Raw genomic sequence first — 14,477 nt, 5'->3', positions numbered from 1 at the left:
TGTTAAGTGCCAGATCTCTACCCCCGTGAAACCTTTGTCTTTTAATATAGGCACTGCCTTCGATATGAAGCTCATGATCAGCTATCACACAAGTATGTACTGATGTGAAGATGACTGTTTTCATGGAAGGGGCAGTACAATGCCGCTGAGATGTAAGAATTATACAGGTTGATGGCCTCACAGCACTGGCCGAAGACCTCAACACTGACGTAATTCTGATAATGATGGGCAGGGATCCATGACCTTGTGCCTGCTGAGGTATTAAACATGTATTTAGGCTGTACTACTTCAGGCAATGGAAGGGGGTTCAATGATTCTATGTTCCTCCAGATTAAAAAAAAATTAATCAGCTACACTCTTCAGCAGTATATACATATCCACACAAAGTAGAAACCCCCACAAAAGCACCCTTGTATGTCCCAAAAATAATCAAAGAAATATGCTTTTTGGCTCACAAGGGCATTTTGAAGGGTGTTCTATTTACTTTTTAAATTGGAACTGTGCTTTTTTGCAACATAAAAGAAACCAGAAGCCACTTCAAAACTAGCTTTTTGAGCAATGAAAAAGAATTAAAAATAAGTATTTAATTTTGGCATCTGGGCAGCTAGATTTGAAGGGGCTTCTTTGTTTTTAGGTTGCACAAGAGTACAGTTGCTTCTGTTGGGCTTACATGGCAAAGTGACAAAAACAAATAATATCCTTTCCAGAAGCCATTTTCATATCTATGGAATAAAAAAAATTATTGTGCAAAATCCATCATCAGCATCCAAAAACTACTTCTTTCAGGCCAGAAGACAACCTTGCACAGAAAAACCAGACAATAACAAAAGAATGGAATTGAAGAAACCTGCTCATTCTTAGCGTCCAAGGCTCAACTGGGACGATGGCCCTCAGATTCCATCCCACCAACAAAGATGATCCTCAACAGCCCAATCCAGGTTGAATGGGCAGAGCTAGGTGAGGCAAGAGCCTCTGAGACCAGAATGTTAAACTAGCACCAAAAGGGAATGGGAGCCCCTGTTGCCTAGCAGTTGCTCTGCCTCCAGTGACGCCCAGTGGTAAAGGAAACTGGACCAGTTGCCATGGTAATGGGGTTTTGGAGGGAAGCCTGGAGATGTTCAGCTGTCTCATGGGAACTGAGACTTGTAAGTCTTGCTTGAAGCTATCAGCTTGAGTAGGAAAGGGCCACGGGGACTTCCCTCACTGACTCTTGAGGCATGCAGAAAGAGAGAAAGGAGAATTTGGAGGGTGCTTGCTAACCCACTTCCCTCTGAGACTGAGGTTCGAAGGGACACCTGCAGGATGGGCCAACTCAGGAGGCTGTCCAGTGAATGTGGGGGTGTATGATGTGTGGTGGTCCAGACCTTATTTTGGGGTTCAGAGCTTTCTAACTCACTCTCTCTAGTGTTTCTGAATGACTACACGAATAAGTAACGAATAAGGAATGAATAAGGAAGTGCGAATAAGGAACCAACTTCAGCCTCCTGGCCAACTCAGCATTCCCAAGTAAATACACATCTTACATAGGCTACCTTCCTTATATCTATTTAAACTGCAACACAAAGGACAATAGGCTTTAGAAGTCCTTGCTCAAGATATTAAATGAAGCCATCCTGCCTGGTTGTCTTTGGTGAGCCAAAAATAAAATTTAACTGTAAATGTCTAATATAACAAAGTATCGGGTGTATAAACTTGTAAAAATATTTGTGCCCTCTTTTTGTGAACTATTTTGACGGATGAGTAATTAATGGGGGCTGTACACAGGCAACAGAAAAGACAGAAGAGAAGCAATACTAGTTCAAGTAAACCATGTTAATAGGAGACACTATGTCCAAATGTGAAATCTGTCCAGAGAGGCATTACATGTGCAAGTCATCAACACTGCAAGAATTCAGCAATTCCTACTCTTTAATTTGCAAGGATTACATTTGCAAGAGGAAATGAGGTTGGGATCAGGCATGCACAGGCCTTGATTCCCCAGATATACTACCTCCCAGTGCCCCAGAATGAAAGCTGTGGGAGAGAAAGCCGTTTCACACATTACAGGAAGAGTCTGTGGCCAGACGTTACGTTTTCAAACAGTTCTGGGACTCACCATTACAATTCAAATTGGTTGCCATACCAAACCATGTTTTGCAATAACCATAGGTTAGAACCCAAGCTTTGGTTTGAACTTGCAAACTTACAAGCAAATCATGAATCAGAGTTGTTTGTGTGCTTTCACTTTCTGAAGGCATTTTGATCTTTAGGCACAGGGGCTTCCAGAGGCAGAACTGTGGCCATAACAATGTAGACATCACACAAAACCACAGTTAGTACAAAACCGTGGTTTGCAAATCCACTTCACATCACGGTTTGTCAATTCAGACATCATGCCTAGCCACAGATTAGCCATGCAATTTGGTGTGATTTCTGAAATTAACACAATACTTCAGAATTAAGCCCTGAATGAAAAGCTCTGCTGAAGTTCATCAAGTCCTGGTCTGTGCTTTCAATCCTAGCAAGAACAAGGATTCTCTCCTTCACCTCGTATTGCATTCAAGTGCTGCTTCTAAGTTAGGGCTGCCAAGTGGGGGTGGGTGGCGGGTAAACCCCCGCTTCGGAGGCCCGATTTCTGCCGCTGCGGAATCGGGCCCCAGGGGAACTCCGCCCCAGCGTATGTGTCACCTGGAAGTGACGCAGGCATGCTGGCATGCTGGGGGCGGGGCCACAGCCATACAAGGGAAAACCCTTCGGGTGACGCGCGGGTGCGCACACACAGTCAACGCCGGCCGGGAGGCCCCCGCTCCCAGCGAAGAATCACTTGGCAACCCTATTCTAAGTTTATGAAAGAGGCCAGGGCAGCCAGCAAGCTTTGGAAGAAACAAGAGAAGAACAGGAACAAGCAAAATGCCTTGGTAGAAAGATATTCCTTTGAAGGAAAAAATACTTACTTTGCTCTAGGTTGATGTACTAATCCTGGAAGCTCTTTATTAGGCTTAAGTCTTACATGTGAACTGGCACTTTTTTCCTGGAAAAGAAGGGACAGAAAAGAGTGTTAATGCTTCCTTTAAAAAGGTGCTTATTTGAAATCAGATGGTGACTGAGAATTATATAGAGTGTACAGACGTGAAATTTAAGAGAAGTCAAACGTTATACTGTGGTCTGTGAAGCAGACCACAGAAACATCAAGTTTAAGATGTTATGTTAGCCTCTTCTGTCTTTTCACAGTGATTTAAAAGTGTTACATTCCTCAGGCCCTCCAGAAATGCATATCTTATGTGCTTACATGGTCCCAGAGAGAGAATTTCTTTACTCTATAACTCACAAGGCAAATAGCTAGATAAGGAAAATGGCGCTTGAGAGCTGTAAAAAGTTCAGGATAGGTAACAGAAAAAAATTCATCAAAGAAGCTAATTTGGCCAGAAATGGTATATCCTTAAAATCAGCAGGACTGAATTTGGCACACAGCTAATAAAGGGAAGGGGGAACTGGGTCAGGAGGGGGGAAGGACCCCCCCCCATCATACAGTTATAAATGCTATAGGGCACTCAGTTTGGAAACCTCTCAGAATACCGATCAAATAAAATTCAGGCGAATAACTGATTTAGGGTACACGAGAAATCGCGACTTTTCCCACACCTCAGTGTTGCTGCTAATTCATGGCAAGTTGAATCCCCATCTGGTGCTCTGACTTTGTGGCACCCCTTCTGTAAAAGGACATTTATTTCAGGGAATTTTTTCTTGAATTCGGATCTGACCTTCCCCCCATGTGTTCCATACTTCCTTTGAAAAGTGCTTGTGCAGCTGTGCCGGCATGTATTTTGCCAACGATGGAACCTCCCTTTTTTTTGCACATGTGTATTAATGTTATAACATCATAACACTGGGGGGGGGGGGGAGGCTGGATGTGTCATGGGGAACAGTATGGTTGCCGCCATTTCAAAGGTTCCCTGCTCCTCCTAAGTCACCAGCTAAGAAAATGGCTGGCAATTGTTGAACTGGATGCATCAAATCATAACACTGTTATTCAATAATTATGAAGCATGCTAAATGTTCTGTTGTGTACTTTGTCAGCGACAGAACCTCCTTATTTGCACATGCAGTAATGTTATGACATCATAACACTGGGGGGGAGGGCTGGATGTATTGTGGGGAACAGCATAATTGCTGCCATTTCAAAGGTCCCCTGCTCTTCCTTAGTCGCCAACTAAGAAAATGGCCGGCGAAGATTCCCACAAATCCTAATGAAAATAGTATTCCATTCATGACTGCTGAACTGGATATATTAATTCATACCAATGTTATCCAAGAATTACGAAACACACTAAATTTGTCGTCATGTACTTCGTCAATGACAGAACCTCCTTTTTTGCACATATGCAGTAGTGTTATAACATCATAACACTGTAAAAAAAAGGGCTGGATGTATTGTGGGGAACAACATGGTTGCCACCACCATTTCAAAGGTCCCCTGTTCCTCCTTAGTTTTGTGCCTCCTTAGTTGCCAACTAAGAAAATGGCTGGAGATCGTAGAACTGGATATACCAATTAATAACAGTGTTATTCAATAATTATAAAACATGCTAAATGTGTCCTCAGGTACTTTGTCAGCAATGGAACCTCTTTTTTTGCACATGCAGTAATGTTATAAAATCATAACATTGTAAAAAAAAGAAAAGAAAATAGATCGGGAGCAATAGGGGAAGAAAGGGGGAGAATGAAGAAACAATACAAGCGCATGGTGTCAAAATCTCCCCTCCAAAAAAAGAAAGAAAGAAAGAAAAAGAACTTCACAAACGAGTACCTAGCTGCTCATTTTGTCCCAATTTTATAATGTTGTTTTAGTATAACAAAAAAAATTATGTTGTAATGCAATCAACATTATGCTTTAAAAAAAATAGTGGATTGCTCAGGGGACAACCTGGCGAGGGGGTGGGGGCAGTGAACACGCAACACTGACAGCACAAAAGGGCGGCGGGAAACAAAACTTGAAATTGGGAATTCCTCAATGGAAAACTGCAAGTTCAGATCCGTGGGGGGGGAATTGTGGGAAAAGTAGATTAGGAAAATGTGGGGTAACAGGGCACTAAATTCGGATCTACTCCTGGGGAGGCAAAAAGTTGTGCAGAAAGTTTTACAAACTTTGATTATTTAAGAATGCCGATGCAGAGGTTTGCACTTGTGCAGAAATGATGCTCCACAGCTATCAAGAGCAATCTTACTTTTTTCATTATCTTTTACAGTCAGACACCTGGCTTTTCAGCTGCCTTTCACACAAGCAGTGACAAAGAGGCAGAAAGCATATATCACCTCCTAATGTTCCAGTACAACTATGTCTGAACCCTCTTCAGTGGTAAATGTTGATTCACGCATTACAGAATACAACTCTGCAGGCTGGAATCTCCACCTTGTGCAACAGTCAGGAGCATGAATTCTCCTCATTTCCTGTGTGCTGGGTGCCCAATTCAGATTATGTGTACGAACACATGGTTTTCTGCACTGTGCCAAACCATGCTCCCCCGCAGGACAGCTTCAGGTTGGGAAATTGGTAGAGGGGGAGGCAGAAGATCTTTTGTGAAGCAGCCCCAATCAAAACTGATGTGTTATTATAAAAAAACCCAAAAAAACTGATGTTTATGTGTTTATTTATACCCCTGCCTTTCTCCACAACGGGGACACAAAATAGCTTACATCATTCTCCCTTCCCCCATTTTCTCTCAACAACCATGGCGTGAGATAGGTTAGGCTGAGAGAGTACGACTGATCCAAGGTCACCCAGCGAGCTTCCATGGCCGACAGGGGACTCAAACCCAGCTCTCCCAAGATCCTAGTCAGACACTCCAACCACAATGCCACACTGGCTCTCAGGCTCCCTGTAACAGGGACTTGAGTAGAACCTACAACATATTTGACCATAATCCTGCTCTGGGACCCCAGACACAATCTGGGTACTTTGTAATGTGTGAATCAGTTTCAAGCATACTACTTTGTTCTGCAAGTTGGAGTTGATAGGATGTAGCATATTTACTCAGGACGAAGGCAACTCTTTATGTAAGATGTCCCCCCACATACACAAAGAGTTATGCACCCAACATTTTTTTAATTGGACATAACTGTCACTTGTATGCAAATGTAAGGTGACCCTCTCTTTTTTGAGGGCACACCTGGAAAAAACACACCATAGTCTGGAATAAATACTGTAAGTCTCTTTTAAGAAATATACATTCTTGCATACTGAAAACTTGCCTATCAAGGAGATATGCTAGGCCGAGCTGTAAGTATCAAATCATGTGAGCCCCCACTGAAGCCATCCAGTCCTCATATAGATTTACTACCTCAATTAGAAACAGACCATGTTTTCATCATTCGGACCTCTTTAAAAAAGCCGACTGCTCCCCCCCCCAAACTTAATGAAGGTAACTGTACGAGCTGATTTCTGCAGTGATTATTATATACTTTCCTGTTTGTGCCTGATACCTTTCTAGGAATGCAAAGCCAACACTTGAAAATAAGGCGGCGGGGGGGATTCACACAAGCAATAGTATGGGGCTGATTTTAGTTCAAAGCTATCAGTCCTGCCACCCTTTTCCACCCATTCTTCAGTAGTACAAAACCAAGGGGAAAAAAAAAAAAAAAAAAAAGAGTACAACCCATCTGCCAAGTTTTCTTGATTCCCCCAGGGCAATTTATAATCTTGCTTTGTCATAGTTATTTCTGGATATATTTTTGTCTTGCTTGTATGCACGATAAACAGATACAGCTGTCAAACAAGGGTAGGGGGAGAAGAGGAGAAAGAGCTAATAAGACTAGAAAGGGGAGGCTATACTGGAATTGCTCAAAGTCAGTGGTGAGGCCAAGATATGGGGGGAAAGTGTAACCCCCCAAAAAAGAATCTTATGATAACTCAACGACTAATAGATGTGTGTGTGTGTGTGTAAGTGCAGTCTAGTCACTTCTGTCTTCTGACAACCCTATGAATTGATGTCCTTCAAAATGCCTTATCGTTAACAGCCTTGTTCAAGTCTTGCAGACTGAGCGCCAAGGCTTCCCTCAATCCATCTCATATTGGGTCTTCCTCTTTTCCTGCTGTCTTTAATTTTTCCTAGCAAAATATATTTAACACACCACAAGCTCTCATGGTCTAGTGTCAAACTCGGAACCTCGTTTGCCATGAGTTTTGTATGTTCCATCTCACTGCCTGTAACCACATTGTTTAGAATCCAGATTTGGAGGGGGGGGCAAATGGTGAGTGTGTGTGTGTGGGGGGGAAAACTGCTTTGCTTAGCTGCTTTGCAACTGTTTTCTTAAGAGGCCTCCCAAAGCGGGAGCTATGTGAAAGGACTTTGGATGCCTGTCTCTGCTAGCCAACCTGTCGTAGATAATGCAACTGTAGGTTTTCAGGTAGGGGAGGAAAGCTAATGGAGCATGCTATGTTTAGGCGGGCTGAATAGATGGATTGATTGGATGGGTCACTGGGGGGGGGGCTTGTTTGAATCATGTATAATTACAGAACTGGCACCAACCGAGTCAGTTCTGACACAAGATGGTCTTAGCTTGCTTGATACATCCTCACCTCTCAATAAACAAATCACTGCCAAGAGAGTGTTGCTGGGAGTAAGTTTGTTCAAGAGTCTGACATCTAGAGCCCACTTCAGTTGCATCATGACGCATATCTCCATAAAACACACACACACAAACACACCCCGCATCTATATATAATGCAAGAAACACAGACAGATGTGGGTATGGAGCAAAAACCTGAGACAGACTATACCCTTTTAACCGTATGTTTACCATGTTTTTATTTATTTTTATGTCTCTATACATTTTTATTTGAGTATATATTTTATCATGTATCTATTTTTATTTTATTTATTTAAAACATTCATTAGCCACGTTTCTTCCTTATGAAACTCAAGGCTGCTTACAATATAGATAAAATACATAATATAGAATACATAAAATACGGGGCCCCCCCAATTTAAAGTTACAATTTAGGACTTCTAAAAACTCAAGAGACAGTCCTCAGTAAAACCATCTTCAATTGCCTCCTAAAGACTGAAAGTGAGGGGACCAGGCACGCCTCCCTGGGAAGGCTGTTCCATAATCATGGGTGGGGCTGCCATGAAAAGGCCCTCTATCATGTTCCCACAAGATGAGCATCTTTGGTCTTTGGGACAGTTAAGAGACCCTCTCCCTGTGATCTTAACTTCTAGGCAGGAACATATGGGAGAAGATGGCCCTTCAGATACCCCAGTCCTTAAATGTGTAACTTAAAGACTCCCAGGCTAATGCAGTGTATTATTTCGAATTATTTGACCTAAATGTATGTATGCTTGGAATATGCTATGGTTGGACCGTTTGTGCTGGTTACGAACCGTAATAAAGATTTCTGTTCTGTACCCCAGTCCCAAGCCACGTGGGGCTTTACAGATCAAAAACAGCATCTCGCATTGTGCTTGCGAGTGGATGGATATCCATTGTAATTGCTGTAGCATCACAGTGACATGCTCCCAATAGCTGGCCCTGACCAGCAGTCTAGCCATAGCGTTCTGCACTAGCTGCAGCTTCCGAACAGTCTTCAAGGGTAGCCCTAAGTAGAGCACACTGCAACAGTCCAGTCTAGATGTAACGAAAGCGTGGATCACTGTGGCTAGATCTGACTGAACTAGGAACAGATGCAGCTAACACACCAGGCAAAGCTGGCAAAAGCACTCTTAACCACCACAGTCACCTGGTTTTTTAAGGTGACTGCCATGTTGAGCAGCACTCCCAAGTTGTGAACCTGGCTTTTCAAGGGGAGTATAACCCCATCCAAGACAGGAGACATCTCAAGTCCCAGGCTGGTCTTTCTACTAACTCAGAGAAACTCTCTGTCTTGTCAGGATTAACAAGGATGTATACACACACATGCACACAACTGTAAACTGAGTACACATCTCAGATCTCTACTTCTATTCTATTGTGTCTGATGAAGAATTGAGAAACCACAGTTATAACTGCCTCTCCTCTTCCAGAGGCCACTGTGCCATAATAGCAGGAGGAAATAATGGAAAATGAAAACAAACTAGCATTCCTAAACCACTGCAATCTATGCATTCAGTGTACCATGACCTGGTACAATGCTCTAAACTGAGCTTGGGTATATCTAGATATCATTCAAAGAGCTTTGTCAAGAGTCACCAACAACACTTGTGGAAAATACTTTAGTAGTTGTAGTAGTAAAAAACCCATCTAAATTTAACCAGCAACTTGAATTGTGTTGTCTAGTAGTAAACAGCAAACAACCTCATTTTACTCTCCATCTGTTACTCAGCAGGATTAATAGGCAGCAGCAGAAGAATTTAACAACAAAAATAAAACTGAACCCAATCCAGACTTGGGTGACTCTGTTGTTAAACTGGCAGATCCACCCTACTTATGTAGTCGTATTTTATTGACAGAGTAGAAATATTGTATTTGTGAAGATGCCAAATGTGGAGCTTTCCCCCATAACACGTATAAACAAATTAAAACCAGCCCGTTAATTTAAAGGTAGATTAATTACAAATCTCCCCCCCCCTTCTAGTCTCAAATCATTTGGAACCCTCAAGGTTTCGCTTGAATATACTGCAAGTGATCCAGCATTGTTTTTAGAAAATACAAATCAAGACCTCGCTAACTTACAGGATTTAAATCTCGTCTTTCAGATATTAGATATTCTGAGAGACTAAAATTTAAAAAGGCTTAAAGGTTACAAAATGTCTTTCAGCAAATGATGAGAATGTGAGATTAAGACAAAATTCTTTAAGACAAAATTCTAACAGCAAAAAATGACAAAAATAACAACAACAAAAAATGATGAATTTCTTCTTCTATTCATGATGTGGACCTACCTGAGGTCTGATCAGCTTAATCTGACTATCTTAAAGATCTTCAGGCCCCCACTCTAAGAAGCTTATTAGCTGGTAGGTATGCATATCTCCATGTGAAACCCTAACCCTGCTCCAAACAGAAAGGAGGCTTGTCACACCTTAATTCGGAAAGCACCCTCAGCTCCTTTCAGGCATTATATCTACTGTGAGCAGCCACACGGAGATCTTCTTGATGTGCCATCGCTGTGTTGTCTAAACAGGGGTGGGTGGTGACATGTGTATTTTGACATGCACATATGGCTTTAGTATGTGTGAACCAAACACTGGATTTTCCAGGATTCTGGTTCTTGCATCCCAAAGCCCAAAGGGTAAAGGTAAAGGTTTCCCTTGCTCGAAAGCTAGTTGAATCCAACTCTATGGGGTGGTGCTCATCTCCGTTCCCAAGCCAAAGAGCCAGCACTGTCTGAAGACGTTTCCGTGGTCATGTGGCCAGCATGACTAAACAACAAGGCACACAGAACGCTGTTACCTTCCCACCCAAGCAGTGCCTATTTATCTACTTGCAATTTCTTACTTTCGAACTACAAGGTTGGCAGGAGCTGGGGTCAGAGACAGGAGCTCACTCCATCATGTGGCACAATAGGGTCTCGAACTGCCAAACTACAGACCTTCCGGTCTGCAGCTCTGGTTCTCGGGTCCATTGGTCGTACACACATGCAAAACAAACATTTACCCTGTTTGGACACCACGGTGACAGCATTATTCGGAACACTGCAGGTAGCACAATGCTCTCAACGCATGCAGTTCCCTGACTCCCAGTCCACATGGACATAACAGCTAAAAAGGGCTCAAGTCCTGTTTCCAGGAGAAAAGTAGGGATAGAAGCATTTTGATTAAGTAAGGATAACTCCCTTGCTAGCCCTTGCCTGGATGGCCCAGACTAGCCCAATCCTATCAGATCTCGAAAACTAAGCAGGATCAGCCCTGGCTAATATTTGGATGGGAGACCACCAAGGAAGTCCAGGGTTACTATAGAGAGTCAGGTAGTGGCAAACCACCTCTGAATGTCTCTTGCCTTGAAAACCCCACGGAGTCACCATAAGTTAGCTGTGACTTGATGGCATTTTCCACCACCACCACTTGTCAAGAAGTGCCATGGATTTTCCAGTGCCAGGCCGAAATCCTCTCCCACAAAAAACCTCTAGGGTCTAATATTAATAATGCTTTATTCCTTCCTGGCTTACCTTTCATAAACCCTTAATTTTACAGCCTCTCTGGAGAGGCTACCCCTGCATCCCAATTGCGAGGAGAAAGCTTGGCAACAAGTCAATATACCGTATTTTTCGCTCCATAAGACGCACTTCCCCCCCCCAAAAAAAGTGGGGGGAAAGTGTGTGCATCTTATGGAGCGAATACTGAAAAAAAGAGGTCATGGGAAGGCTGAACGAGGCTTGGATCTCTTAGATCCAAGCCCTGTTCAGCCTTCTCCCCCCACTCCCAAGCCCACGGGAGCCGCTGGCAAGGCTGAACGGGGCTTGGATCTAAGAAATTCAAGCCCCTTTCAGCCTTCTCTCCCCCCCCCCCAAGCCCGGGAACAGATGGCAAGGCTGAACGGAGCTTGGAATTACTTTAAGTAATATAACATAGAATAAAACTTTTAACTCATACAATAACCATAACTTAGATAAGTTTACTGCACTTATTCCACTTACAAGACTTTTTATAACTTAAGTCGGTTTGCATCACCTGTTCTGTGTTAATATTACTATAATACACATTTTATACTGATATTAAAGGTCTTGGCAAAATTAACCATATAATATTCTATAATTATAATAAAAATAATAATAATAATAAAAGAAAAGAAAAACTAAGAAAAGAAAAAAAAAAGGGGGGGGATTACATAAAGATAAAGCAAAAAATAGATTAGCTTGACTTAAATTGGTTAACTCCACCTCTGCTGCATAAGGTTTTCATGTTGAAAATAGTCTAGAACGCAGTTTGTGCATTTGTTGAAACGATGCATATAAAGGTAAAAAAATAAAATAAATTGGTTTAACTTAAATTGGTTAGCTCCACCTTTTCTACTTAAAGAATTATAAAAAATATTTTTAATAAAGTAGGGTAGTTGTGATAATTTTGTTTCACAATTTTCATGCAGAAATAAATTAAATACCTCGTTGATTTACACCTTCAAAAAAGAAAAAATTGAAATAAAAATAAAATAATGTATATATATATAAATGAATAGATTCAGGTGGGTAGCCGTGTTGGTTTGAAGCAAAAGAACAAAGTTTGGGTCCAGTGGCACCTTTAAGACCAACAAAGTTTAATTCTGGGTCTAAGCTTTTGTGTTCATGCACTCATTTTCAGATACATTGAAACAGAGTCATCAACCATTACATGTAGGTAGCAAGTGAGGAGGATGTTGCCCATATCTGTAGACTTCTGCAAATGTGGAACTGTAGCCTCTATTCATAACTGGGTCACTGGTCACTTCTTCAGCTATGAAATATCTGTAGAAGAGAGCAGTGACTCACAAAAGCTGATCCCCTGCTACAAATTTTCTTTGTGCTTTTGAAGCAGTTTTTCTCCAGGTAGGTTCGCCAGCTCTGAGTTGGGAAATACTTGGAGATTTTTGGGGTGGAGCCTGAGCGGTGGGTGTTGCCTTCTGACACACTTCTGGTGTGTCCTTGGGAGGCTGTTGTAAAGCATCGTGGCCAGTGGGGCCCTTCTCGCTTTGCCGCCTGGGAGATCCAGCTCGAGGCTTCTCTCCCCACTGAACAGCAGCAGAAGAGGCACTTTTTCCTGTTTTCCTCCTCTAAAAACTAGGTGCGTCTTATGGTCAGTGTGTCTTATGGAGGGAAAAATACGTAAGTTTGCTGTGCTTCGGCTACTGATACTGAGGGGGAGGTCTGCAGGGCTCAGTTTCAAGAAACTGGGGCATCTAGGTTAGCTCAAACAAAAATCTGTGGTGGCAGTGAAATTCCCTGTTTCTGTGAGCTTTTGAACATTTTTAGAGGAACTGACCTGAGGTGTAAGGCTAGAAGGTTAGTCAGAAAGAAAGAAAAACAAAGTACCCTGTTGGGTTGCAGAGTTATGCAACTCCAGTTTACTGCAAAATATATTTTTTTTAAATAGGCTGCAGTTACGTGCTTTGCAAAAGAAGAGCAATGACTGTAAGCCCACCATTTCTTAAGAACAGCTTGGCAAACCCAACGGCATATGCTATACTGGCCTCAGCTACAAATCACTATTTCCTATCGCACCACCTAGAACATGTTGGCTAGAGTACTGGGTTTGGGGGTTCCAACATAAAATCACCATTCAGTCACAAAGATCATCATGTGGTCTTGGACAAATAACTCTCCCTCCGTCCAGCTCAGTAGTATTATTTAGTGTAAAATTAATATTTATTGTTTTATCAATGTTGTAAGCCGCCCTGAGCAGGGTAGGGCAGGATATAAACTAAACTAAAGTGTGTGGTGGGATTACCTAAAAGTGCACTAAGAGGCCAGGTGGCAGCAGGGGGGCACTGCTGGAGGGGGCCTTTAACCACGTTGTTCACTTGTTTATGATTGAGCAGGCTATGGCATCATTCTGGCCAATGGCAGTCCAAGGTTCTGCCTCTGCATAACACTGAAAACTGGCAGAAATATGCCACCAGAGCTTTAGTCAAGCCAGCATACCATGTTTTGAGAAACTGTCATCATGGCATGTGTTTTTAGTCTTTCTGTAATTTTCCAAGTTTTTATTGGTAGGTCCTCAATGTAATGCTATTGAGTGTGGTATTTATTTGAGCCCTTTGATTATGAAGTGCACTTTTTAGCTGTGTGTTTTTTGTGGCAGTCTGTCCAATATTAATTTTTCTAGGTTATATAAGAATTTTAAACTTCTCAATAGCTGTTTCTTTAAAAACTCTTTTTTAAGGACAAATTTAGGGGGCATTAAGAAAAATTGGTATTCTGAATAATTCTTTTTATAGAGTAGGGGGCACTGGGGATGAGTTTATGGAACCAAGGGTGTGGTGGCCCAAAAAAGTCTGGGAATCACTGGTCTAACCCTATCTTACAGAGCAGCACATAGGCTCAATACAGACTGCTTGGAGCTCCGTGAGGACACAGTAGAATTTTTGAACTCTATTCTTTCGAAACAATTTCATGATTATGGTACATGTATCAAAACAAAGCTCTTCTGGGCAAGGGTGTATGTGTATGGGTAGCAGGAGCTGCGGTGGCTCAAGTGGTTAAGACGCTGAACTGCAGGCTGTGAAAGGTCAGTAGTTCAGCAGTTCGAGACCTGGGTGCCACATGATGGAGTGAGCTCCCGTCTCTAGTTCCAGCTCCTGCCAACCTAGCAGTTCAAAAGCAAGAAATTGCAAGTAGATAAATAGGTACCACTTCGGTGGGAAGGTAACAGCGTTCCGTGTGCCTTGGTGTTTAGTCATGCTGGCCACATGACCACGGAAACGTCTTTGGACAGCGCTGGCTCTTCGGCTTTGAAACGGAGATGAGCACCGCAACCCTAGAGTCAGATTTAACTGGCTTTCGAGCAAGGGAACCTTTACCTTTACCTTTTTTAGCAGGAGTACACTTGGAAATCATAACAGAGAGAGAACAGAACTTATAAAAGAAACAATTT

The 14,477-nt window shown here is 42.3% G+C and overlaps 1 protein-coding gene across 3 annotated transcripts in view; it reads right to left on the bottom strand.

The window, feature by feature from the left end:
- Nucleotides 1-14,477, bottom strand: part of LOC107111758 (chromosome unknown open reading frame, human C1orf21) — a 208,388-nt gene that overhangs the window by 39,986 nt on the left and 153,925 nt on the right. For all 3 annotated transcript variants that reach the window (XM_015412783.1, XM_015412781.1, XM_015412782.1), the window contains exon 4: nt 2,934-3,010. In XM_015412783.1, the coding sequence (XP_015268269.1) occupies nt 2,934-3,010 (77 nt within the window). The remainder of the gene's footprint in view (nt 1-2,933; nt 3,011-14,477) is intronic.

Source organism: Gekko japonicus, unplaced genomic scaffold, assembly GCF_001447785.1.
Source record: "Gekko japonicus isolate JY-2015 unplaced genomic scaffold, Gekko_japonicus_V1.1 scaffold793, whole genome shotgun sequence".
Taxonomy (NCBI): Eukaryota; Metazoa; Chordata; class Lepidosauria; order Squamata; family Gekkonidae; genus Gekko; species Gekko japonicus.
The sequence above is the reverse complement of the archived record's forward strand: the minus strand, read 5'-3'. Positions and strand labels throughout refer to the sequence as shown.